We start from the raw sequence: 27,118 nt of genomic DNA on the forward strand, positions 1-27,118 counted from the left end.
GAATAAACTGAATCACGTTTTCTCAGGTATTCCTTGATAATAATACAAAAGTTAATTTATACGACTATTCAGATTGATAAAAAGAATATTTGAATACAAAGTAATCTTTTATACTATGTGTATTCGATTATGATTAAAAATGAGCGTTTATATGGTACATAAAATGATTTATTTCATAAATCCTTAAAGCAGAGGACTAAATCATCCCCATGAATACCCTTGATTTAATAATAAAAATCAGGGGTATAGATGAAATGAATAGCGCCTCTTTCAGCGAAGTGCATCGTGGCTATACTGACTGTTTGCTCCAGTGACCAGAGGCTTCCTAACCTATAGTAGTAGTCTGAGTAAGGACTTATTGCAATAAACTAATTTACAAGACCGGAAATTTCCTTTTCCTTAGTTTATGTGAAACACAGACACGATCTTCAATGACTAATAAGAAATGAACTAATCGAAATGGCAGTTTTGGGACTATCCATCCTAGTAGATAAGGAAGTTTCTACAATGTTGCTTAAGTACATAACAGAGACCACATATCCATCCCACTAATCCCAGAACCTTGATAGTGAGAAGAGAGTCCAAGACGTTACGTGCTTTTGGGCATCTAGCGTAGTGCGGCCCAGAGCACGCATTTCCGTGGAGGTTATCGATGCGACTCCCTCGTGGTCTGTCAGCAAAAGAGACCTCATGACATTTCATGTAAAACTAATCCAGTAAAGAATTTAAAAACTCATGTCTGTCTCTTTAGCATCCTCCTCACTCCCACTTTTGGTAAGTTTATCTGCCTTAGAATTGCGTTACTGTCCAGGTATCTAGCAGAGGTTTACATCAGTGTCACTAATCCAGGAGAGTACCTCGCGACAGCACAATACTTTTGATGTTATCGTTTTTGATACTATTGTTTTCAGGCTGCCAAGCTAACTGTGTAAATTGTAGTGTTTTTTATGGATTCGCCACCTTCTCTTAATAGTCTGACAACCTTCTCTAGTGCATGAATTTCAGCTTAAAGGATATAGCATCTAATTTTCAGTCTGTACGACTTCTGGATGTTCAGTTCATTCGAAAACACACTGATTCCTGTTCCATTTTTTGTTACCGAGCCATCTGAGAAGATTGAGATTTTATTAACCTGTAGTTGAATTATCCATTCCATACTTTTCTTATGGGACTGGTAATTTTTATCATTTCCTTGATCTCATTTTTTATGAGAATATAGTCAATAGATGACCTCCTATTCTAGCCATTTCCCGCAGACTAGTTGTATGTAAATAGTTTTTTGGTCTCCAAGAGTTATGCTCTCTCAATTGCAGAGCGCCTGTTATCAAAAATTCTATAGACTGCAGGCTTAGGATTGCTTCTAGTGCTGTTTGTGCAGTACTTGTCATGGCTCCATTGTTTTCCAGGTTTGCTATCCTCCACACATTCGTAAGTTTTTTGTTTGTTTCTTTGTTCATCGATAACCACCACACTACTGAGCAATAAATTATGATAGGCCTTATAATTGCGGTATACAACCAATATATTATTACCTTTGTATGTAGTCTCCATTCTTCAACAACCAAATTCTAACATATGTTTGAAGCGTTGGTCATTGGAATTAGATTGTTTTTTTTTTAGGATTGACTCCCAGTCCATTATTTTCCGCCTATCTTCTAATGCCTTTTTCATTATATCGCTTATTTTTTATGGGTCTCGAAATCAATACAGCTTTATCGTCAGCATACGCTACTGTTCTGATTTTTCGTCCGTCTTCTATAACCCAAAGCCCAACAGCTGCACTAGAAGTGATTCTAAATCTACCACCTCTCTACATAGTTCTGGAAAGCGTGGCAGAGAAAACATCACTTAAAATGTTCAGAGACGGAATCATCACCTAACCTAACCTAATCATCAAATAAAACCCGTTCCTAAATAATGGCCAACCCTGGAACATGCCTCAGGACGTTACATCGAAAAAGTTTAGCTTTGAGAAAAACTTCACCTCAATAATAAACTGTAAAAGCAAGTGGGACCAAAGCAGCGTACTAGAAATGAACAGAAATGCCATTAAATGGTATATGGATGGATAAAAAACAATAGATCGAACTGGAATAAGAGTGTACGGGCCCAGAACCGAACACTCTGGAAGTCTCAACAGCGCACCAAGCATTTTTCAAGCAGAAACTTATGCAATTGAAAAATGTGTTCGACTATCGCAAACAGGAGATCATAATTCTGTCCGATAGTCTAGGCTTTAACTTCCAATATCACGAAATCCAAACTCGTTTAGGGTTGCCTAAAAAATTAAACAATCTAGGCACGAAAAATAAAACTACCCTACAATGGATTCCGGGACACACCGGAGCGAAGGGAAATAAAATAGATGATAAGCCGCTAAAGCGAGCATAAAAGCGCTGCAGAAAAATGGAAAATACACTGGAAAAAAAGGTAAATATGCGCAAAACCAATTATTGGGCTAAGAGAGGTAAAGACTATACTATAACTATAACCAGAGTAGATCTGCTGAATGTATCAACCAAAGTAAAAACAATCTACGAATATCTATAGGGGCACTGTCGCCTCAACAAACACCTGAAGACGTTAGACCTAGCAGATAATGCGGCGTGCAGATTGCACAGAGGATGAAATCCCTATCCGCATTCTCTGGAAGCGAGAAACGCTAAGGAACTTCAGAGCACTACACCTGGGAGCATATGAAATAGAAGACGAAGATCTCTAGTCATCCCACATTCTAGACTTTTTAAAAGGAGTAGGAATCATGGATAAGCTGTAAACATGGAATCCTCCAGTATCGCAGCAAGAAAGGGGACACAATAGATCCTTTGGGTCGCATTGAACACGATACACCAAATCCATACATACATACAAACGTACATATTCATCACTATTTACAATTATAAGGATGATATCTCATTACGGCATTCCTAAATTAATTCTGTTCCTAGCCTTGCGTAATCCCATTTCTACCCTGATTATTCTGCTTTTCAGCATTGCTAGATCTAGGTCATTATCGACTCTTTTTTAACGTTGTGATGTGTCTTTATCTACTCTATATACTCCCAAAGTAAATTCTTTTACTTTCAATGATTTCTCGATCACAGTCATTATTTCATACACTGTTTTGCTTTTTCAATAGACATGTTGAATTTTGTAATCCATTTATATAGTTGTATTTTCCTTTTTTATGTAAGTTCAATATCCTTTTCAACGCTTTCATGATGAAAGAAAGGAAAATTATCAGTCTAAAGTCTTGTGTTACTTGGTTTACCTGCTTCAGATATAAAACTAACTCTTATCTCTCCAATTTGTGTGAATATTACATCATCATCACGTATTATACATTCCACGGATTTTCGAATCATGGTAGGTACCACTTTATCTGGTTCTGCTGACCAACTGAAAAACGTCTAATATCTTTATATATACTGTGTCAGCTGCTAGAAAAATTCAACTAAACAGTTACCGAAAAAGCTTTATACCAATTTATGGAAGCCATTTCTTAGATACTTAAAACAGAAATTGTGTAACATCTAGCATTTTGTTACGTGCAATAAGAATAATTAGAAAATTGACTATATTCATGAGGTTTAATGGAGATAAATAACTCAGTTAAGAGATGCATGAAGTAATTTTAAATTATTCCTAACATCATTGAGTTTGCATTAAAGTCACTATCTATATATAGAACTGGATATTATTTGTCATCATCATACAAATTATAACCACAAACAAAATTATTTTGTTTGTATTATATAACCAAACGGATTATATTTGATACCTACATCTATACCATAATTTGATATCACTTGGTAATTAAATCATTTAACTAAATAACGCGATACTTTTTTGTAAAAGAGCTCTTCCATTTTATTAAATCTTGGTAGTAATTTGCATTGAATAGTATATTCAACAAAATTAACATAAAAAAATAAAACAACGTTTGTCACAATTGTAAATGCGTTAGTCTGGGAGCCAATCAGTATTTGAAATGTTTTACTATTATATAGAACATAATCTGTGAAAGGTTTTGTATAATTTTCTGATATCGTAAAAGTATTTCTCACACCTCTCGAGCGGCACAACTCTTCAATGATGGTATATTTAAGAATTAGAAATTTGCTCAACTAAAATGCCAAATATAAAATTAGGATCACTCGGTTATTTGAATTTATTTCAATTTCATCCAATATTTTAGATTTTATTACTTTGTACATGGCGTACTCATTTTGTACTCGTCCACCCCATGAGCCGTGAAGCAGGTTCTATTTGATTATTTCAATAAAATCGAAAATTTGGTGGACACAGAAATAACCTTTGATATAGTTTTTTATAACTTATTTTCAGTTCATTATGGCCATTTTGTAGAATCAATTTCTGGTAAGGACTTATTAATCGTCATCCATATATTACGTCACATGTTAATGGGAAGGGGATATCACCGAAATTTGACAATGTGTGACGAAGGGCAGAGTCAAAAGTTTTGTTACGTCACATGTTAAAATTCAAAATACTAGATCGTGAAATTTAGATGTGAATAAAAAACTATCAAAATCTACGAACTACATCTATATTTATTGATAATTCTCGCTATGAGATTATATCTCTCATTCAACTTCTAGAGCGGCATTGTGATTCGAGTGAGACACTTAAATTCACGAGAATTTTAAATGGAGAAGGTTTTAATAGGTTTAAGTTGTCGGCGAGTTTCCCGCTTGATTTTTTACTGATCCGCGCATAGGTTGTTAGCAATACTTTCGACAAGTACTACCACATGCGCCGGCGCAGTGACTTCAATATATTCCTACTGTTTACCTGACAATTAACTTTTGCTGAGTGACATAGTTTTCTCAGTTTAATTATTTGTTGTTTATTTTATTAAATTATTGCTAAAAATATTAGTACAAAATGAAAATAGATGTTTTCTCTCGTTTATTTTTAAATATAAGCATAAAATCAAAAAATGTGACGTCACATCAAGAGAGGAATTATAAAAATGTGACAACGTGTCAAGGTCGGAGGAAGGGCTTCAATAGTACTAAAATTTGTGTGACGTGATTTGTGAATGGCCCCTCATTTGTTTGTTTACTTTCTATGTATGAATAGTTGCTTATCAGCGAGGAAGTCAGTAAATAATCAAATGGCATTACAAACACAACGGGATAGGCAAATTAACGGTGTATTTTGATAAATTAGAAAAGCGTTTAATAGTAATTCTTGGGGCATAGTTTAGTGAATTTAGGGTTAGTGTATAAATATATTGTAAGAAAAATCACTGTGTTTATAAATACACCCCACCATTAAAAGTGAGTTAAAATAATTTAGAAGAAACCATTACAATACGATAAATTTTTCATGATTTTAAAAACAAAAAAAGGTCCAAATTCTTAAAAAAAACATTAGCATATTTTGTTCCTGTCCACAGCATATCATTTATGTAGTACAAAGGGTACGTTCCAGCAATATACTTCGTACACCACCTTCATCTGTTTTTTATTTTGTCCTCGCAAAAGATTTTCAATTCTTCAATGCCGTTTATAATATACATCATTTGTCGCAATTTTCGGGATGGATAGAACGCCTCAGCCTTTCTCTTATGCAGATTATTCATTATAGTTAATTTTCGTGACATGTTTGGCAAGTATTAGTTCATGGATATCCTAAATGCCATATTAAACATGTCACATGTTTCTAAAATCTTATCTAACCAACACAAAACTACTTCAAACAATAGTGTGATCGAGTTGATCAAAATGGTTAAAGTTAAGTTAAAAATGTAACTGCTGAAAAAATTGGAGAAATTTATTCAAGGCGTAAAAAAAATGAGAACTCATATAGATGTATGACACAAATATAAATAGTTTAACGAAAATGAACTAAATAATATCTGGTGATAATTAAAATGTAATATATGTATTAATATATTGTGTATCATATAGTAGATTTAACATTAAAATTCAACAGTCCAATCATATTAAAATCATATAAATTTTATAAAATTTAAAGTTTTATTCAAACTATAAGGAAAATAGTAGCATACCAAGGTGGGTGCGGGGGGGGGTCCGCTACGGATGTAACGATTCATAGAGGTGTCATTGTGACAGAAAGGAAAAAACGACGAAAATCGTGTAGTTAAATAATTTGTGGTGGTCTGCCAAAGTGAAAATAAATCTATATACATACATTGAAATGTGACTGCCTCTATTATTTGTATCAGAGGGTGCAGCGCGCAGCGTAACAGATATTAGGTTGGTAGCAGTGCTACTAGAGAACGAGTTTTTTCAACCAAAGTCGTTATTAATAGGCTGTGTTTATTTGTTTTGTTAAATCACACAGGTGACGAATAACAGACCTGACACCGTGGTGGTTGATAGAAGAGTCAATTCAGTCCATCTTGTCGATGTAGCTATACCAAACACTCATAACGTTCTCAACAAACATAAATAGTCCCAGTTATTATGTTAGTAGCCGTCGTCGTGCCTGTAATATTGAATACTTGCCACACAGTACGCAAGTTCATTATGTGAACGAGCTAATCCTTTTGATACTTTGTATCCGGGATAGGTAAATAATACCGAGAGTAGTGCATAAATTTTTCACATAATAATAATAAGATTAAATAGTTTATAAACATTAATAAAAGTAATAGTAAAGAAACAATAAATAAAAAAAAATTATAACTGGAAAGGGAAAAAAATTCTTCATGTTATGTATGGTATCGCCATCTAGTGTCAAATACAAAGCTAAAAATTACGATACGAACTAATCAGTCCGGATTTTAGATATTCCGTACATGATAATTGAATTAATAAGATCATTTTGTAAAATATAGAAATATTTAATATTAAATAGTAAAGTACTTGTTGAACAAAACTATAATCAAATATAAAAACTTGCACAAATACAAACAAAACAATCTTAATGTGTATCTTATTAGTGCCAAGGCGTTTCTCTTGTTTGTGATATTGATCCTAATTTTATATAACGAGCTGTTTGTGAAATCGGTGTAATTGTATTTCCATTATTTGTGGAGCTAGCTATTCGTTGATCGAAATTTGGTTGAGAAGCATCTCCTTTTAGAACAGCCACTGGTTTCCAAGAATTTATGTAATTCACTAAAAGAAAAAAAAGTTTTTAAAACAAATTTCATGGTTTGAATCAACTATTAAAATATTCAATATAGATTAAATGATTTAGTGTTCAAATTCAGCATCACTTCGGGTCACCAGAATCATCTACCATGTATAAATATGTATTTGTGTGAAAAAGAAATTTTAGTGGAGCGTCGTAAGGAATAAAAATGATAAATCTGGGAACCCAGGGCCAGTCAATGAATCTTTATAGTAAGTATTTGACTGCATTATTAAAACCTGAAATAAAAAAGTTGAGAAAAAAATTGACCGATATCGATTACAACAATTTACTGAAAAATGAGGGGCGCAGAAGGGGGAAAAATGTTTAAAGAAATAAAAATCAATTTTATATGTAAAAATTATGTTTGCAGAGTAACTAACTAAAATAATTTTTGTGAAGATTTTGGAACTGGTCGCTGTGTCATTGTTTGCGGTATCAATATTCTGCATTCATATTTTCAATCCCATTTTTCTGGCTATATTTCTCTTCCGTGCAATGTCTGAATTTACAAAAATACTCTTTTAAAATGTTCAAAAGCAACATCTGCAGCAGGTGGTAAAGACGCTATTAATTATAAAATTCTTCTATACATTCTATGATATCTTTTGAAACTAACACCTTTTATCCATTTATCCCCACCCTTGATCGGTATACCTCCTTGAGACCCAAGATCAAGTTGTATGTAATAGTTCTTTTTAAAATATAATATATAATATAAATGAAGGAAATCTCAAAAAAATTAATAATTATTTATAATAATAATTAAAAAAACGAGATCGCACAAATTTTTTCATATACTATGAAAAACACATTTCCAATGTTTATATAGATTCATTGACTGGCCCTGGATTCTGAGGTATAAACCTTATAGCGCTCCACTATTTTTTATATCTACTAAACTTAATTTTTTTCACACAATCATATCCAGAAGCTTGATACCTAAATTTACTAACAACACAAAATATTTGTCTGGCCTAATGGCTCAGTCCAGTACCATCTACCTAGGGAAAAATTCAAAGGAAAGTACTTAAAAATATTATTATTTTAAAATTGTAATACAAAACTTGCTGGAAAAAACTAATAATTTTTCAATTATATATGAACAGTTCAAATAAATTTGTTGCTTACTTTTGAACATTCGGACACAACCATCATCTCCCGTGGAACACAATACTGTTCCTGTCAAATTCCAACATACCCTCCAAACTAAACTATTATGATCATCAAACTGTGCAATTGTCTCTACATCTAGTTTAGTCACACCGCTCTGAGCATTTTGATCATCTCTAAAAAACAAAATAATAGTGATATTCCCATTATAATGAAATTGATGAAAGCTTCACTTTAAAAATGGATGCCTAGTGTTCAATTTGTTACTTTGTTATGAAGACACATCGTTTCTTTACAATTAGTTTTTTTATTCATTACAATAATTTTATTTTTCTAAAAAATACAAGTTTTTAAGAAATTACATTTGTCCTATGTCAATAACAATAAGTTTAAAAAATTAAATAATATATAATGAAAGTAAATAATTAATAATAAAATGAAATGAAATATATATAATTATATACATAATGGATAACAGCTACAGTTCATCTTGGTATGTTCTCAATTAAATTTTGCATCTTGTTTTTATTAGTAGTGCAATATATTTTATATAGAAAAATATTATATGATAATTTTGGATATAGGGTTAACATAGGTAGAAAAGATATCAAAACTGATGACTTCCTTGGAAGTTTTCCAATACATTGAAGACTGCTGTAAAAATTTTGCTCTCTCCAAATCTGAGACAGTATATAACAGAGGTAAGTAAGTGGGGTAGAAAAACAATTATCATATTCTTGAGTCAGGAGATGGCATTAGTAGGAGTAGGGTAAACAGGTAGGTGTAAATTCTTATTAGAAATTTGCTAACTTTTATGAATGATGGAAATAGCCATAAAAGATATTGCTTGAATTTCAAATTTATTATCAATTAACATCACAATACTTACTCGATTGGTGTCAAATTGATTATCCTAACATCTTTTGTAGCAACCCCAAGAATGTGAAAACTTCTTCCTAAATTTGGTGAAAAAGCGATATCATGAACAGGGTCGACAATGGAATTTATAGTTTCTAATTTTGTCCACCGTCTACTATTCTCATTGTACTCATAGATCAACACTTTACCGCCATTTGTTGGATTTGGATCGTCACTTCCGACAGCTATCATTTGAGGATGGACCCTAAAGCAAATTATAGCAAATTATTAGATGAAGCACTTTGCAAAAAACACTCAGTATAGTGTTCCCTCTTAATATTAATTTATGAAACTATTGTATTTAGCCAAATTTTTAATATAAGCAGATGTGCTCAGAATTGATCTGTAATGTATCACCATAAAAAAACTGTTTTTATAACAACCAAAAACCTCTTTAGAATGTGAATCTAAAAAGATTTGTATTTTCAATAAACGATAACAGTCCAGTGCCATTGAAATACATTTCTAATTTTAACCAGAATCAAGTAAATTTCCAGAAAATATTTTTTTACCTTTGATACTATGTAATAATCCAAAATGTTGAAGAGAAATTTGGCAAAAATATAATATGAAATATGAAATTACTAATAATCAGGTATAATTTATTTCCGTTAATAGAAATAAGAGACAAAGTGGACTTGGTAAATTAATTTCCGAAAATCGTGGTTTTTCAACCTTTAAACTTTTCAAGTACTATAAACATATGTGTCTATCATGTAAAAGTGGTGTAACTCCATAATTTTCTAGTTCATATTTTTTGCATAATAGGTTCTTAATTAATCACATCTTTCAGTATAAAAGTGAAACAACTCCACTTATTCTGCTATACCGCCATAGATGTCGTTACTGGTTTCGTCAAGGAACATATTTTACCTATTATTCACTTTAACAGTGACGTAAATCACAAGTCACTTTTATAATGAAGTAAGTCCGGAGTTAATTCACTTATATTGTGACACATGTTCAACAATTCGTAAGAGTTTTCTTAAGTATTTGAAAAATAAGTTTTTTTGTAGTATTATAATAGTATTATGTCGAACATAGAAGATTTTAGTGATTCTGAACCTATTACTCCAATTATTCCTCCAATACACCACCAATTTTACAAAAATCTGCCAGTAGATATTCCAACTCGGTCAAGCACACGTAATGCTGATGAGCGTTCATCTGATGACGAAATAATATACGATTAAAATACTAAATGAAATGACATTATGTTTGACTATGTCACTTTTAACAGTGAAGTAACTCCAGAAAAGAAAAATGTTTTTTCTTCTATTAAAAAAGTTTTGATTTTTTTTAAGTTACTATCTGCTAATATAATCTTTGATTTGTCCTAAACAATTAAATATATAAAACATTGAACAAACATTTGTGTTTATTTTAATACACGTCAATTAGCAAAACCTTTTGTTTCTCAAAACTTAATTACAATGAGATAATTCACTATTACAATGAACGACACATATATTACTTACTTTGATAAGCTGGGGTTCCATGATAAACAACTGCAAGGTAATTTGCATTGTACTTCATGTTGTAATGTCCACTGACTAAGGTTCATCACATCTGGTGCTTCATAAATTCTTATTATACCTTCTGCAGAACAAGTAGCCAGCTGCAATCCTTGAGATTTTGGTCCAAACTTTACATCCGTTACTGAGGTACGAGAATCTACTAAATTCGTTCTTCTCACCCAATGTCTTGTGCCTCTTTCTCCTGGTCCAGGCAATTCTCCTACTATAAAAATTTATTGTCAAAAGGTGCATACATAAGTAATGGTGGCAATATAGCTGAAACTGATGATAATGAAGTAATTAAAAGTAGCAATTACTTCTACATTTATGGTAGAAGTTGCAGATAAGTAAGTTAATAAGTAAAAGTACCAACTAATTTGGAATTAGGCAGCATTTTTTATTAAAGCTCCTATTGTCATATCACAGTCACTTTACATAAAGCTTTTACAAGATGTGTGAACTACTCTCATAAGTCATACTATATATTAGTAAATACCAGATAAAAATCCATCAATTTTGAATTTATTAGGAAAAGTAAGACACAAAAGAGGACTTTATTTTTCATTAAGTGATTATAAAAAATTATATACCTAAACCTTTCCTATGAATCACTCTAATTAATGATGAAACTTATAAGAAAATCCAATCATTAGTTTTCAAATTTATCAAGAATAGACAGGAAGATGGACACAATGATTTTTTTTTATAATATGTAGTAATTACACAAAACTTCGAGAAGTTATATACCTAAGCTCTTACTATTGGTGAAAACTGCTTTAAAATAAATTCAGTGATTTTTGAGTTTATCATCAATAAACAGAAAGACATGACAAAGGACTTTGTTATGTAATATGAAGAAATATCTTCATCATATTATTTTTTCCTTTACTCTTCATTCACGATATTGTAATATATAAAATAAAATAGAGTAGATGACTTGAGTTAGAGGTATCCACTGACAGCTCTGAGGAAATTATGCCAATTATATCGATATATCTGTCTTGATATATTCATTGTGTATTGCCAATATTAAGACATACATTTTATTGTATAGAATAATCTAGATGTATTAAATTGCCATAGGAGAAAAGGACATTTTTAGCCCATTTTTTACAAAGAAAATTCTAATATTACTAGCGTTTTGTCCATCCATCTGTCTGCAGAAGGAAAATCTCCTCACAGGAAACAAGTATCGAGTTTGGGTTTTTAGCATTTAATTCCTGTATAGCTGTAAATAAGCCAAAACGAAAGACATTTTGGACATTAGTAGGAAAAAGCTAAGCAAAATGTCTCAACAACTACTGAATTTAAAAATTTTTTGAAGGCAAAGTATAACTTTGATTTATTATCTTCAAGCTCCAACAAACACAAACAGAACAATTGAAGAAATCTTTGCAAAATTAAGTGCTTACAAAATTAAAACTTTTATTTATGTATCACATTTTTCATTTCATAAACCAACTATTATGAGAATTGTCAAGAAATAATGAGGACAAAATTATTGAATAAATGAAATTATTGATAATTTTCTTGTTTTATTTTTTATGGAAAATTCCTTTCATAAATTAGGAATTTTATTAATATTTACTTATTGCTAACAGTAAAAAATGCGCTATAGTCTCCCATGCTAAGAGTGCGACGACTTTTCTACTTGTTTTAGTATTTTAGTATATTATTTAAAAAAATATTTTCTTTGTATTAAAATTACCTATTTCTTCCCAAACAGCTGCAGTTCTATCGAAAGAACAAGTTGCTAATACTTGTCCAAATTCAGGATGTGCCCAAGTTACTTTCCACACTGATCCACTATGAGCTTTCCAGCTAGAAGTTAAAACCCATTTGCCATCTACTGTTTGATCCCAAACCTATCAAGATAAACAAATTTATTTCGATACATATTGTTCGATTCACTTCTATTCTTAGAACTTTCGATACATCCCAAAACTAACACTAAAAGAAGGTATTCTCACAGATTTTCAGTTTCCTTGTATTTGTTGCAATGTTGAAATAAGTATTGCAATTGTTGCATCTTTCTGTGTATTAAATATATAATTAGTTGAACATAAACGAATACTGATTGTGAATCACCAAAATAGAAATAAAGTATATCTTTGTAATCCCAAAAATATTCTTTAATTGATGTTAATTATACCAGCTTTTTGCAGAAAAACCGTTTTTGGTAAAAAGTACATAAGTAAATTAATTATTATCTGGTATCAAATATCATCCTCGTAAGTCTTAATAGCAATTGGCGAAATACAACTATATTCAAGAATATTTCTCCAACAGTTCACGCAGGGATGTTAAAAGTTTTAAACTAAAAATGATCAAAATTTACTTACTTTAACATACTGATCGCTTGAGCAAGTTGCCATTCTACGTCCATAATAATCGTAAGCAACATCATGAATGAGGTCTTTATGTTCAGCATGAATTTCTTGGGCTTCAAACATCTTAAATTTTAATGTCGGTTTAGAAGAAACTACTGCTTTTTCAAAACATCAGCATAGAACATATTTTTTATGACAGCCGCATTGACAATAGGGTTGTCACAATACATTACATTTACGGTCTTACATATAAAACCGTGGTTACATCGAATCATAGAATTTATATTATTTGATACAAAACGACTTAGATTAGAGCCAGTATGTTAGACAAAGAAACACTTGTCTAAGGCCAGTATCAAGTTCCATGATTTAATTTGCCAGTGAGGTATATTTATAAAGTATGATCTAAAGGTTTTTCGGAAACTATGATCCTGGACGGGTTATGGTGTATTTTACTAAGCGTTCTCAGCGCCAAAAGTAATCTTTTCTCTCTTTCGGTATTAGAACAACGTTCCTCTTGCACGCATTTTCAAGAAGAATGGACTCCGATCATAAAAGATTTTTGGTTATTTTCTATAGTGGGCTGGTGCTCCTGAAAAACAGATTCATTTTGACAGCTGACTGGACGATACATTATTCGGTCATGAGACTAGGAACTATGGAGTGTAACTTTCGTAATGTCCAAATAAAATCAACTTAAATTAATCTTCCCCAATATACCTGACTTTGAAAAAAACCTTCTACCTGATCATACACGAACCCGAGAGAGGCGTTTGGAATCGTGGAGAAATTCATTCCGTCTCGAGATCGCGGAGCGATCAGACCTCGAACGCCGAGGTATCAGCGAAACTACGTCGTTTCCAGAGATTCAGCTCGCGCTCCATACTAGGAACTATCTAAGATCATATTATGTGAGGGTGGTTTAAGGTTATTTAAATTTTAAGATATTATTTACAATAAATTAGAATGAATTTCAGTTAAAGTAAATGTAGTCATGAAATATGGACAAAACATATAAATCTACAGTGAATAAATTTCTTGGAAAGTGCTAACCTTGAAATGAATAGATATATTGAAATTATATGACATTCCGATTAAAGGATGAGTTTTTCCTGACTTTTGAATTCAAATAATATTTCCAAAGTCAACTGTCAAATATGAATCAGTGCTACCAACTAACCAACTACGTTACGGTGTAATTTCCCTAATGTATATTTTCAACAATTTTTCTATAAACAAATAATGTGAATACAAGCTTAAACAAAGAAAATAGTATAAAACACTTGTAACGGAAGGCCATTACAGCAGTCGTTCTTTTGGAACTTTTGTTGGAATGAAAAGCCTTCCGTTAATTGTATTTCAATATACTATTATGCGTTCCTCATGGCGTCTACGATAGTTGTGGTCGCGGTGAGAACGTCACTAATGACGTCATGACTATGAGAATCAATCTCATTATTTGATACAACAAGAGATATCATAAGTAAGTTTGAGGCATTCTTGTGAAGCATCACCGAATATTAATAGAAGCCGCAAAAGACATTTCAATTTTACTTTATTATAAATTAATTAAACACTTCAAAAAAAATCACTAACTTAGAAATTGTACCATAACCTCTTGAAGCTGTTGCTTTATTTTTTCTTTACTATTTATTATTCACCTCACCGCTCAAAACGTGTCATAATCCATAATGTGCGTATTTCACTTAAATACCACTTAAACTTTAGCATTAACTCTATGAGCTGCACACGAAAAGAGTGAAGGAAACGTTTACAGATTATTTTGGAATTTTAGAAAAACGATAAAATCTTATACATCTTGACTTCTGCAATCCTTGGTTTGTGTTAATGTGTAAATAATGTAAAATTCCTCTAAGTTTAAATTTCAAGTTTCGTTCTATTTGTAAATTCTCTGTTGATGTAAATAAATACTACGAAACATTTAAAATGTTTTCCCCGTTTTGCCCTTAATATAAATGTTCTAAGTTTCTGAAGATCAAAATTCAACTAAAGTGAGGTACTCTGGAACCAGTACAGACGATCAGATATTGTGGCTGTGATAAGTACAAGAATTAGGTGGCTGGGCTATGTAAAAAGAAGGCATGAAGAAACGACAATAAGAAGAGTGTGGAGAGGTCAACCAGAAAGGAAGCGCCCACTAGGAAGAACAAGGGTAAGATGGAATGAACAAGTGGGTGAAGATGTAAGGAGACTTGGTGGTGAAGTAGACATGGCTGAGGATAGAAAGTTATGGAGGCAACTTGTTGGCGAGGCCAAAAATCAACTTGAATTTGAATGGCCACAGTAGTAGTAGTATTTTCAATTAAATACAAATGAAGTTTTATAAAAAATATTTATTAAAAACTTTTTTATCCTTATTTTTACCAGTTGGTGGAAATTATTGTTTCCATTTCTTATTCAGTAACCTCTGCTTCGGCAATTAGGGCGCGGGATAGATTTCTTGCAGCTGCTAGCCTCAAAATTTCTATCTTGTCTTTTAATTCGGGCAAATCCTTTTTTTCTTCCAAACAATGGATTATTGTGAAGGTGTCGTTAGAAGAAAATACTAAATCACCACTTTCCAGGAGCGGGATAGATTCGATTAAAAGTACACACCAGAAGCTGGAAACAAAAAATCAATAAACAAGTTGTAACCTATGAGTGTAAAATTTATCAAAAACTATATACAAATTTCTTATCCTTCTATTTTCGAACTCCACATTATCTTGCAGCTAAAGTCATAAATTAGCAGTACATTAGAAATTAATCATTTAACTGTTAAAACGGTCTAAAGAAGTCATTGAAAATAGTTTTTAATGGCGTACTCTGTGAAGAGAAAATTAGAAACAAATTTTCCATAGAAGCTACTCGATATTAGATAAGTAGACCAGATATAGGTGTAACCTCAAGCAAATTTGTTTCATTTATAGGATTTAGGACACAAACAACATGTTAGTTTTTAGCGTTTTTATTTAAGTCCAGATGTCGAAAATTAGTACTTCCGTTTTTACCAGTAATTGGATTGGTTAAGTTGGAATTTCTGAAACCGTTGGTGATATTCATACTACCACAACTCCAACAAACACAATTACATTGACTTTCGATAACGAAGCTATCGTCTTCTAAAAGACTAAAGATTAACTTAAACATATTGAGAGAGAGATTCGTTGGAAACTTTTTGGGAAGTATAAGAGAAATTTTTTATAGGAGGAAGGTTTGTTGGAATTGATCCTGACATAAGGGATGCTCCTCTGCAGGGGTGGGGTTGTGTTTGCTGTTCTGGGTGGAAAGTAGGAAAAGCGAACGACCATTGGCCAGAAGAAAACAAAAAGAGTCCTTTAGTAAGTAATTATTTTGTACGTTTTATGTTTGTTTTGTGAAAATTTCATGTTTTTTTTTATTTTTGAAAAATTTAAATGGGGAGCGGGCGAGTACAACTGAGGCTACATTTTTTTCTCTATATATAATTCAAGCAATTGTCATTTTTAAATACATAAAAGTAGCGTTACTTTTGAAAGAAATTCGGATGATTTGAGCTCATTTGTGTGTCTATTTAATTCTACATTCCATTTAATTTTACTCAAACCACACCTCCATCTTTACCGATTCAGTATCAACCTTTGTTCTAATGAAATAACTCAGCTCAGCTTATTTAACCGATAACTGAAAATTTTGAGGTTAGATTCACTTGTTTTTTTTTGGTAATAGCTACGCCTTGTGGTTACATGAACGTGGTTCATGTTTGAGAATTTATTTTCATTTTAGTTTTGTATTGATATGTAAATTTTAGGTTAGAATATAATGAGCCTGATGAAATTCTCAGTTTGTCACCCCATTTGACTCGCAATTTCAAAGTGAGAATAGGTAAGCTGATTATATCCGCTCAATTTGAAATAAAGCAGATTATTTGCAATAGGAAAGCTATGAAATACATATTGTTCATGTGCAATTGACCATCAAATTTACCAGTTTGGTACTATTCTTTGAATCAATTTAAGGTCTTACTATACTTACTATTTCGGAATGATCTTTGATGCTAATAAGGAAATTAATAGTGATGCTGCATCCCTATACTCTCCACTTTGATACAACTTGTGAAATTCATAATATTTACCTAAAATATTAAAATGATCTAATTAAACATAACAATCCATGTAAAATATGCAAAATATAAATAGAATTTTTGAAATAACATTATATATCTTGTTTTTAAGTCCAATGTTCCTTTTGTCTAACTAATTGTGAAACACGAATATACCATAGCAAATTTCTATGAAGAACTGGAACAAGCAGCCAATAAGATTGATTTTGATGACAAATATGTTATAGGATATACAAATATAAGACAAGAAGAAGAATAAATAAAAATAACAGGAGGAAATAGTTGATATGCACTCGGTAATGAAAATGACAATTGGCTCATAGAATTTGCACTAGAAAGCAAAATGAAAAATCGTTGGCACGTCATTTTATTTGACTATAAGAATATCCACAAGGAAACCAAGAGCCAAACTGATTACGTCCTAGTAGAAATAGAGTATAAAAAGGGTAACAGATGTACGAAGTTATAGAGGATCAATGCGAATAGCGACCATTTTTTAGTAATTGCAAAACTAAAACAAGATAAGCTACATATAACGTCCTCCAACCAAGGCGCGGTCTTTCTCTCAGTCGCCGTCCTCCAGAAACTCCATACATTATTCTAGTCATTATTTTGGCTCATATGCTTGTTATAGTTATACTTCGGTAGTTATTACAATTTCTTTTTTTGTTACTTTGATATGAGTTTCATCAAGTTCTTAGACCTTTTATATTTGATTATGTTTCTAAATAGTCTTGATTTTAGGTCTCTTCTGTTATTAAATTAGTTTTTTTTATTAATTTTTGGAAGACAGATAAAAATTTGACGTTTCGACTATCTCAGTCTTTATCAAAATTACTTTTATATATAGGTAGTATAATTCCTAGATTCCAATATTTTGGTATTTTGTCCTGTTGTCTTATTTCGTTTAGTAATCCTGTTAATTCATTTATTTCCTTTTGATCCATATATTTAATCGCAATTAGAAGATACTAGTGGAAATAACGCTTCTAATAAATCTAAGATAGGAGTGAAACAAGGACACCCTTTATACACAACCTTTAATAATTTATTTCATGAAATTGTAAAATTCATAATTAATAGGAATCGTGTTATTGTAAGTGCATGAATTATGAGAAATAATCGTTAAAATGTCAACAAATGTTTATCATACCTAAAAAGATGAGCCTATCACTGACAAGCATTCCGGATCCTAAATTATCCAGCAAATCAACACTTGACAATTTACCTCTTCTTATATAGTCATGTAAAAATTTGTCTGCTAAAAATGAGGTGAACGGACCATCTTGAGATTTAAGAGCCCATGATAAGGCATTTCCCAATCTTCCTCTTCTCATTGATTGCATACCTTGTATTTTACAAATACTGTGTACTGAAATTGGATTTTGAACAATGAAACTGTAACAATTTTATTTTTTACAATATATGTCTTAAACAAAATTCAAAGAAATCAACAAAAAAAGAGTACATTCATTAAACACTCTGATTGAAATAATTCATCATATGGAGTACAAATAATCAATGAGTATTATGAATATATTAAACTCACCAACGTTGTTCAAGTCTCTGTTTTTAGCTTCTCTTATTATTTTTTGAGCCTTGGCTTCCGAATTTATGAATATCCTAGGCAGAAGTAATTCAATAACTTGTAAACCATTGGATGGACAATTATCTAAATATGTTAAGCCGACTTGCCACAATGATTGATGACCCATTAATGTGACACCATAATCAAGAATAAATGATTCTCGAAGTTTATCAGGAGAACTAAAAAATTCATATCAACTGTAGAAAACTTTGAAAAGTATTTTTGAAGATTAAACCATTTTCAATATTATAAATAAAAAAACATATAATAAAAATATCGTGTTTTACATAATATTGCTTTTGTATTATTATTTAGTCTCAATCTCAATATTTCTCATTTTATCATAAATTCATTCTTCTCTTTTTCTTTATCTATAGCTTTATTGCAAATTTTCTCGTTTTTTTTTATTCTTTCTCTTTATTGAGGTTTTTATTGTTTTTCTATTTATACTATCTTAATTATTTTGTTGTTTGTTTGTATGATCTCTATTTATAAGGAATAAATTGCTTTTCTGAATATAAATAGTTGCCTTTCTTTTGCATGAAATCTCGGATAATTTGAACTCATTTAAGTAGAGCTCATTCAATTCTACGTTCCGTTCAATTTTATACAAATCAGATGAATTGAATTGAATCCCCTCTTACCGATGCAGCAAAAACTTTTGTTTAAGGACATAACTCTGTTTGAGAGTATTATTGTAATTTATTAAATATAGTACCTTTCTAATCCATTTGCTTGATTGCTTAGTGGAGCAGTATTATAGTGTACTTGTATTGTTTAGGGGTGACTTAATTTGCCACCTCATTTAAACTTACATCTTGATTGGCAGTGTCGATAAGATTTTTATGAAGACAGCTGATTGAGTTACAACACCAAAGAATACGTATTAAGTGAAATAGAAAACAATCTACTTACAATTCTGGAAGATCTTTTTGTAAATCTCCTAGTTTCCCACAATGATAAAGTAGATCTGTTAAATGACTAACAAACCAACCGTTATCATACATATTTTGAATTTCTTGTATGACCTAAAATTATATATTTATTGAATTTTAATAGATGCTATGAGTTTCGTTAGTATTACTGCTCTTTGGAGGGACTGACAGTAAGTTCTATGCCGAAAGAGACAAAAAAAGCATCTTTTGAATCAGCAGATGGAATATTCAGATAATTCAATTTTATATTTTGCAACATAAGAACAAAACCTGCTCTTATCTAATCGGTTTCTTTAATCGCTTCATTTACAATCTTTTTTATTTTTTATTGTTTTTATTTAAATAAAAACTCAAGAATTTTGATATATATTATTTTTAAACAATTTTTTCATTATATTTATGTTATGTTATTTGTTTTTTCATTATATTTATGTTATGTTATTTGTTATGATGGAAATAAAGTTCTTTCATATGTTATCCTGAGCCTGAATTGAATCCGGATCAACTCACTTAGCAAGCAGAGCACTTTCTTACTACACTACAGTGTAAATTTTTGCAAATAAATATTCAACAACTGGATAAAAGCAACATTGGTGATAATTAAAAATAATAATGGACAGCTTTGTTATGGGAGTAAATAATTAACATATAAATATAGAGGGTTGAATATACATTACCTGAAATATATCAAAATCTAACGCTGCTAACAAAACCTTATCTAACTGCTTCAGATGATTATTCATGTTCAATTTAGTAATAACTTTTTTTGCAAATTGGCCTAATTCAAAAGACTTCACTGTTGGTTCCGTAAAGAACAGCCAACCTACCAAATAAGCATACCAAACATCACAATGATCTTGAATTTCTATCCAAGCTTGTTCTTGACCAACTATAAGCTAAAAAATAAATAGATATTCAGCTCTATTTTACTTTATGAAAGTAAAGCTTAAAGTACTTGATATAATTTAAATCTAATATGTGCATAAATTAAAAATTCTCTTTTTTGAATTTGAGAAAAAATAGACAAAATTGATCAATTTTTTTATATATGTATTAAAAATCCGAAATATTTTGGAGACAATGAAATGATTTTTGTTTCAACAATAGCCAGCATATTAATTGAGGGAAAATTTATTTTCTCCATCATACCTATTGAAAACAAGGAAAAATTTTTTTATATTTCTATAGAAAATAATTAGAAATTACATATGAATATGTCAAAGTATTGTGAAACATTAAGAAAAAGCGTAAATTTGAGAAAAATAGACAAAAATTATCAATTTTATTTTTGAAACATTTGTGTATCACGATATTTTTTGTTTAAGATCGAAGACATCTTATCAGTCTTTCTGTTGCAATACTTAGATGTAGAATATGTAGTTTGTTTTCTACATTGTCGAGGAATATTCAACTTATTTAATCTTAGAAGCATTCAATACTATTTATGCATTTCCAATAATTTAACCTCAGTAAGTCAATATCAAACCTTACTGACCAGAAGCCAACAGAATGGCTGACACTTCTATGTTCACATCGTGAAACAGATAATGTCAAACATTGAATCAACAAATTCCTTATCAGTTACCTATGTATGAATAATAAATATTGTTTGATGTGTTGATTAAATATTTAGATATTATTTTTTTACTTTTAATTGAATATTTTACTTTCTGATATTATTTCATGTTAAGAGCTTATAAAACAGACAAAAAAATTAAAAATTTCTGAAAAATGCAAGTACCCTATTCTGATTTAATTTGTAATCAAAGAATTTAACTATGGTTCCCAGTAAGTAACGATTAAGTATATCTAATACATTGGAAAATGATGTGAAATAATTTAAAACCACTTTATATAATGATTGTGATATATACTTTTAATATCAATAATTTAGTCAGTTGATACATCCGTATAAAACTTACCCTTGTAATTAAATCCAAATGTTGTTCGGAGTTAAATAAACCCGCATCTATTTTGGACTGAATGTCTATTGTCCAATGTCTCCACTGCATATTATATTCATTTATAGAAGCTCCTGTTGAACTCTAAAAATAATTTGTAGATTGGTTTGGTCAATTACACAATAATCATGAAATGAAATAGCTGATAAGCTAAAGCGGGGGCAGACAAGCCCTACATGGGATCTGAACCCTTCTGAGGTATCAACTATAGAACAATGGAAAAAGAACTTGAAAACAAGGTAGATAGGAGCAAAACCAATTATTGGGGTAAACTACAGGGAGTGAGACAGGCAGAGACTCCTTTGTTGAAACTATAACCAGTGTAAATCTGCTGCATGTATCAACCTAAGCTAGAACAATCTGCCGCCTCAACAAATACCTGAAGATGCTAGATCTAGCAAATAATGCGGCATCCAAATTTTGTTGCACAGAGGACGAAACCTCTATCTATATTCTCTTGAAGTGTAAAACACTACGGAACTTCAGAGTACTACATCTGGGAGCATATGAAATAAAAGACGAAGATCTCTGGCAATTGAAGCCATCCCACATTCGAGACATTTTAAAAGGAATCGAATTAATGGATCAGCTGTAAACACTGGGTTCTCCAGTATCGCAGCAAGAAAGGGGGACACGATAGATCCTTTGGGTCGAAGTGTATATGAGACCCCAAATCTATATATACGTACAAATTTGGTGAATACACGTTTTCTTTTTTTTTTTTCTACGCCATATAACATACAATCTGTCTTAATAGGAAAATAAGTTGTTGCTATATTAATTAACGATGGCAATGGTGAAGTATCCTCCAATAAGGATCTTCTTTTTACACTAACTCAAATAGGTTTTTATGAAAACATGGAGTATAATTTATAACAGAAATTTTTTATATGTTAGTTACTGACAATGTTTATATTTTAACTAAATCTATTTACAACTTCAAACAGTATGAATCTTTTAAGACGTTTTCTAGTTTCCTTACAAATACATTAGGGTGGGAACTTATTTTGGCACTGTAACTTAAATTTTTGTTGTTGGCTTAATCTCTAATTGAAGGCACTATATAGTCTATTTCAATAATAGAATCAGGCACGTACCACGGGCCGTGCACAATAGTTCTTATGGCTTAGTTCTGAAAACTTTGGAGGATTTCAATGTTCCAATACCCCAGAGTTGGAGCTTATAGGTCCATATGGGTCTTAAAATTACCTTATAGAAGAGCAGTTTATTTTTAATGTTTAGTCGTGAGCTTGAGTCGATTATTCTTGATTTTGTATAACAACCTTCCATGCTAAAACCTTGTCTGATATCTAGAAATGCTGGTGAGGCTTTATTTGTATTTTCAACCATTCTATGGATTAGCTTTATCGTATCATGTTAGGATGGGTAATAAACTTATTGAATGATATGACGATAGCCTAAGGGTTGCGTTGGAAATAAGTTGAAAGAATTTAAATCCCTCCATAGGCATTTCTTGTAATATACTTCCAGTTATAAGTTTGTTATGTATCCTGTAGATTCACTCGTATGATTTCAGCGAATGAAATTTTTTTTATACTAACAGCAGCAGTGCCTCTCAGGAAATATTTTATCTCGGGGTCTATTTGAAGTCCATTATTTGCGTGCAGTTGAAATACATTTTGCGAATGCTTCGACCTTTTCAGTATTATTTCTAAACCACCCATCTGCTGTGTGCTTTACAGGGAGAAATGTTTGTTGTGACCCTTTTAAATTTTTGGTAATAGGGATGAGTGTTTGTTGAATACACATAAACAAAAAAAATTTGACAAAAGTATATTTAACATCTAATAGCAGTATGTTCTAATTAATAACTAATGATACATTTGAATTCTAACAATTCAAGGGGTTTAAATAGCTATTAGTGAGAGGTCAGCAAAATCAAATGAATGTTGTTCATAAATTTGTTGCTAATTAGTAGTAATTTCTTTGGAAATGAAATTAATACAACTTCATTAAAATCACTCTGTACTGAAAAATAACTATCAACCTCAAGACGAAATAAAAAAGACACTACTGTTCTATGCTTTGGAACCTTTCTTGCCCTAAATCCTAACCCATATTTAGGTTTAAGTATAATATTATTATTTGTTGCTGCTTTTTGTGTATTACTAAAAATTATATTTTTATTCTGGATATTTCTGAATTTACTCACAATAATGAAAATTATTTTTCATTTTTATTGTTTTTATCTTTTTTATATTTAATTTTGTCTGTTCATTGTAAGATATGTAATAAGATTTATCAATTTTCTTGAAAACGTGCATATGTTTTTTTGTCCATTAATATTTTAATTTTTGTATAATTTTTATTTATTATCTAAATATATATTATTATGAACATAACGAGATTTTTTAATTTATATATTATCACATTCCTGAAAGTTTCAAGCAAAAAATACATAAATAAAAAATTTTATAAATAGCCACAACCCAATATGGGCTCCTACAGAGAGCCAAAGTGAAAGGATTAATAGGACAAGAGAAAAACATCTAGTTCATCAGGAAAGTTGTAAATTTAATTTCTCAACTTTGGGCGGAGTTGTATCAAGTCCAAAATTTCACCAAAACATTGAAATGAAAACATAGGAGAATAACCTCAATAATTAAGAAGCAATAGTTAGTTAATACTTACATTGAATGTTGGCATTGCTCTAAGAATTTGGTCAATAAGTCTAAATGTACTACTATCTGAAGAAGAATGCTGCTTTAATAATGATCGTACCAGATGAATTCTACCTTGTAGTAGAGCTCCTAAGACAGTATTCCAATATTCTGAATTTTTTTCTAAGCCGATAATATCTTCAGATAACATGTTAGCAGCATTTCTTTCATGTTCTGGAAAATGAAAACGTACCCATTCCAGTACTTGTGGTAGTACTAAATTTGCAGGCATAACATCAATAAAAAGTATCTCACATAAATGCCAAATACACTCGATTGAATAAAATATTGTAATGTAATTCTGTAACTCATTTTTGCTATCATCCTTTAATTTTGTGAGTTCATCTTGAAGGTTTTCTAAGCAAGCCCTTATTATAGACCTGTACTGCCTACTTATTTTAAACAATTCCACTTGCAACTCTACAGTTTTGCCATCGACTAACTCTTGTACAGAGAGAAATACGCCATTGGATTCATTCACTAACTTTCTTAGTATAGGGTGAAATAGCACTATATCTTGTCTTAAATGAAATATGGAAGACGCACTATTTGAAGCAAAATGACTGGGTTCATCTTTTTGGTGCACATTTCGTTGTTCATAGGCATAAACTGCAATTTGATCCAAAGGTAACCATGTTCCGGCTATACCTGATCGTTTGCATAAATCGTTAGGAATAAGCTGAAAGAAAAAAAAATTGGTCAGTTTATAATTAAGTAAAAATGATCAGTAACTTACAAAAGTAGTAATTTGTTTATCCATCTCAGGATGTTTTGAAAATTCCATTAATTATCTAGGTTAGTTTGAAAACTGTAGAGGGAAACATAGAATTGTCCGAATGTCTAGTACGAACGCTTGAGTTCGATGTTCAAAAATATATTAACTGTCCTATTTATCTATGGTTCGGGACCAATAGAAATACAGATAAAAGACATCCTGGATATACACCTTTGATGGTAAAGTTTATCAACACGTTATCTAGTAAAGAACAAATTAAGAGATGTCTTGGGTTTCCGTAAAATAAAGATTTTAATCGTGATTTTAATTATTTGAGGTTTATATGTATTTTTCTGTATAGGTATTCATATTCTTTTAAAAAAAATATCATTATATTCATAAAATAATTTTAATCTTTATTTTATTAGTAATAGTAAAATTAATTAAAAATAGTATTGAACATTTACTAGAAAATAGCAATTTTTCCGCATCTATATGGACAAACATTTATTTTATATGGATATAGAGAGAGATTCGTTGGAAAATTTTTAGGTAGGATAAGGAAAATTTTTTTATAGAAGAAAGTTTGTTAGAGTTGGCCTCGATATAAGAGTTGCTCCTCTGCAGGGCTATTTTATATGGTAAAAAAATATAAGTTCACAAATTAGATTAAATTGTTTAAAAAACATTAATAATAACGAAGAAATTGTAAGTGAATGCTTTTGATACGTTTTATAATGTGCTTATAATATCCTAAAGTTCCCAAATACGACAAACAGATTTTTTTAAGAATTCTTCCATCATTGAAGATTAAATTTCAAATGCTATAAACCATTGAAAAGTGAAAAAATAATAAACGAAGACATTATGCAACCAATTCTACTCAAAACAATCGCCCCTCTTTCATTTTTTGAATATATCGAACATATAGGTACAACTGAATATACTGACTGTACACTGGTTTAGCTAATTAGTAAGAGACCTGCGATTGTTTCATTGCATCAATTGTCTGGTTTTTTGTCACATCATCATTGAGATCATTTTTGTCTACTGTTTGGTTCAAGAATAATAACCTTATTTCAATGGTGCCGACAATATTCATTTCCTCTCTCGTTCGGGACACCTTATCTATACTGCGCATGCTACATGCGCGCAAAAGATGCGCAGAACTAACTGAATCGTCCGGACGAGAGAGAGAACGATACACTATTTGTTTCACTTAGTTGGAACAGCTTCCACGGAACTGTCCATATAGGAGTATTACATATACGACAGTCAATGGCGGCGCTAGCCACCGCGGGGCCCTGTGCGAGGTGAGTTAAGGGGGGGCCCTTCCCCGGAAAATAGCAGTAGCATAGCAGTTTCCCGATTTAAAAAGTTTGATTCCATACTTCAATACTTGCGGGGCCCCAGACTTTAAAACATTAAAAACGTGTAGAAAATATTTATATACATATTTATTTTTAAGTATAAAATTAAAATAACCTCAGATCCTCAGAATAGGGGAAATATTAGATAAAACCTTCACAGCTCTCTGAAAAATACTGACAGATTGATAGCCCTGCGGGGCCCTGAGAGGCGCGGGGCCCTGTGCGATCGCACAGCTCGCACATGCCTGGCGCCGCCACTGATGACAGTACCTAACGGTTCGATAACCGTTCAAAAAGAAGTCATATGTGTTTACATATCACATAGAGCATCGATATATCTCTTTCTACTCTATTGGATCGCCGTCGAAGCTTCGAATGGTGGATGCAGCATAGGAGAAGAATATTAAGTTTCGATTTTAATATCGAGAAGAGAGATATATAGAGTGGTAAACACATGTTTTCTGTCTCTCCTCCAACAATACCACTTTCATATATCTTTAATATTAACTCTCATATGTTAAAACCACATTTAAAATTAGGGGTCCTTGTATCTTCATAGCAAATAATAAAGGGTTTACATTCACTTTAACAGTAGATTAAAGTTATATTTGAAAGTGTCACAGCGCTGGATGTAGACTCAGTGGCGTATTTCAAAAATTGACGCCCTGGACCGATTAGGTTTGCCGCCCCATAAATCAAGAAAAAAAATCGTTCAATAATGAAACAAGACCATTCAAAAATTAACACCATTTACCAA

At 31.3% G+C, this 27,118-nt stretch overlaps 2 protein-coding genes across 2 annotated transcripts; both read right to left on the reverse strand.

The window, feature by feature from the left end:
• Positions 1 to 6,857: 6,857 nt before the first annotated feature.
• On the reverse strand, positions 6,858 to 13,222 carry LOC130896184 (nucleoporin SEH1). The gene is made up of 6 exons (XM_057804102.1): positions 13,022 to 13,222; positions 12,388 to 12,544; positions 10,641 to 10,902; positions 9,134 to 9,367; positions 8,263 to 8,420; positions 6,858 to 7,115 (listed from the first exon to the last, which is right to left on the reverse strand). Exons 1-6 carry the CDS (start codon positions 13,130 to 13,132, stop codon positions 6,934 to 6,936), a joined length of 1,104 nt encoding a protein of 367 aa, XP_057660085.1. The 5' UTR covers positions 13,133 to 13,222; the 3' UTR covers positions 6,858 to 6,933.
• A 2,126-nt stretch (positions 13,223 to 15,348) lies between these two features.
• On the reverse strand, positions 15,349 to 25,155 carry LOC130896114 (nuclear pore complex protein Nup85). The gene is made up of 9 exons (XM_057803908.1): positions 25,013 to 25,155; positions 24,248 to 24,955; positions 21,557 to 21,679; positions 20,312 to 20,530; positions 19,615 to 19,727; positions 18,661 to 18,878; positions 18,265 to 18,483; positions 17,024 to 17,123; positions 15,349 to 15,631 (listed from the first exon to the last, which is right to left on the reverse strand). The coding sequence occupies exons 1-9, from the start codon at positions 25,058 to 25,060 to the stop codon at positions 15,424 to 15,426; spliced, it is 1,956 nt and encodes a 651-aa protein (XP_057659891.1). The 5' UTR covers positions 25,061 to 25,155; the 3' UTR covers positions 15,349 to 15,423.
• Between the last annotated feature and the right edge of the window lie 1,963 nt (positions 25,156 to 27,118).

The sequence above is a fragment of the Diorhabda carinulata genome, chromosome 7, assembly GCF_026250575.1.
Source record: "Diorhabda carinulata isolate Delta chromosome 7, icDioCari1.1, whole genome shotgun sequence".
Lineage (NCBI taxonomy): Eukaryota > Metazoa > Arthropoda > Insecta > Coleoptera > Chrysomelidae > Diorhabda > Diorhabda carinulata.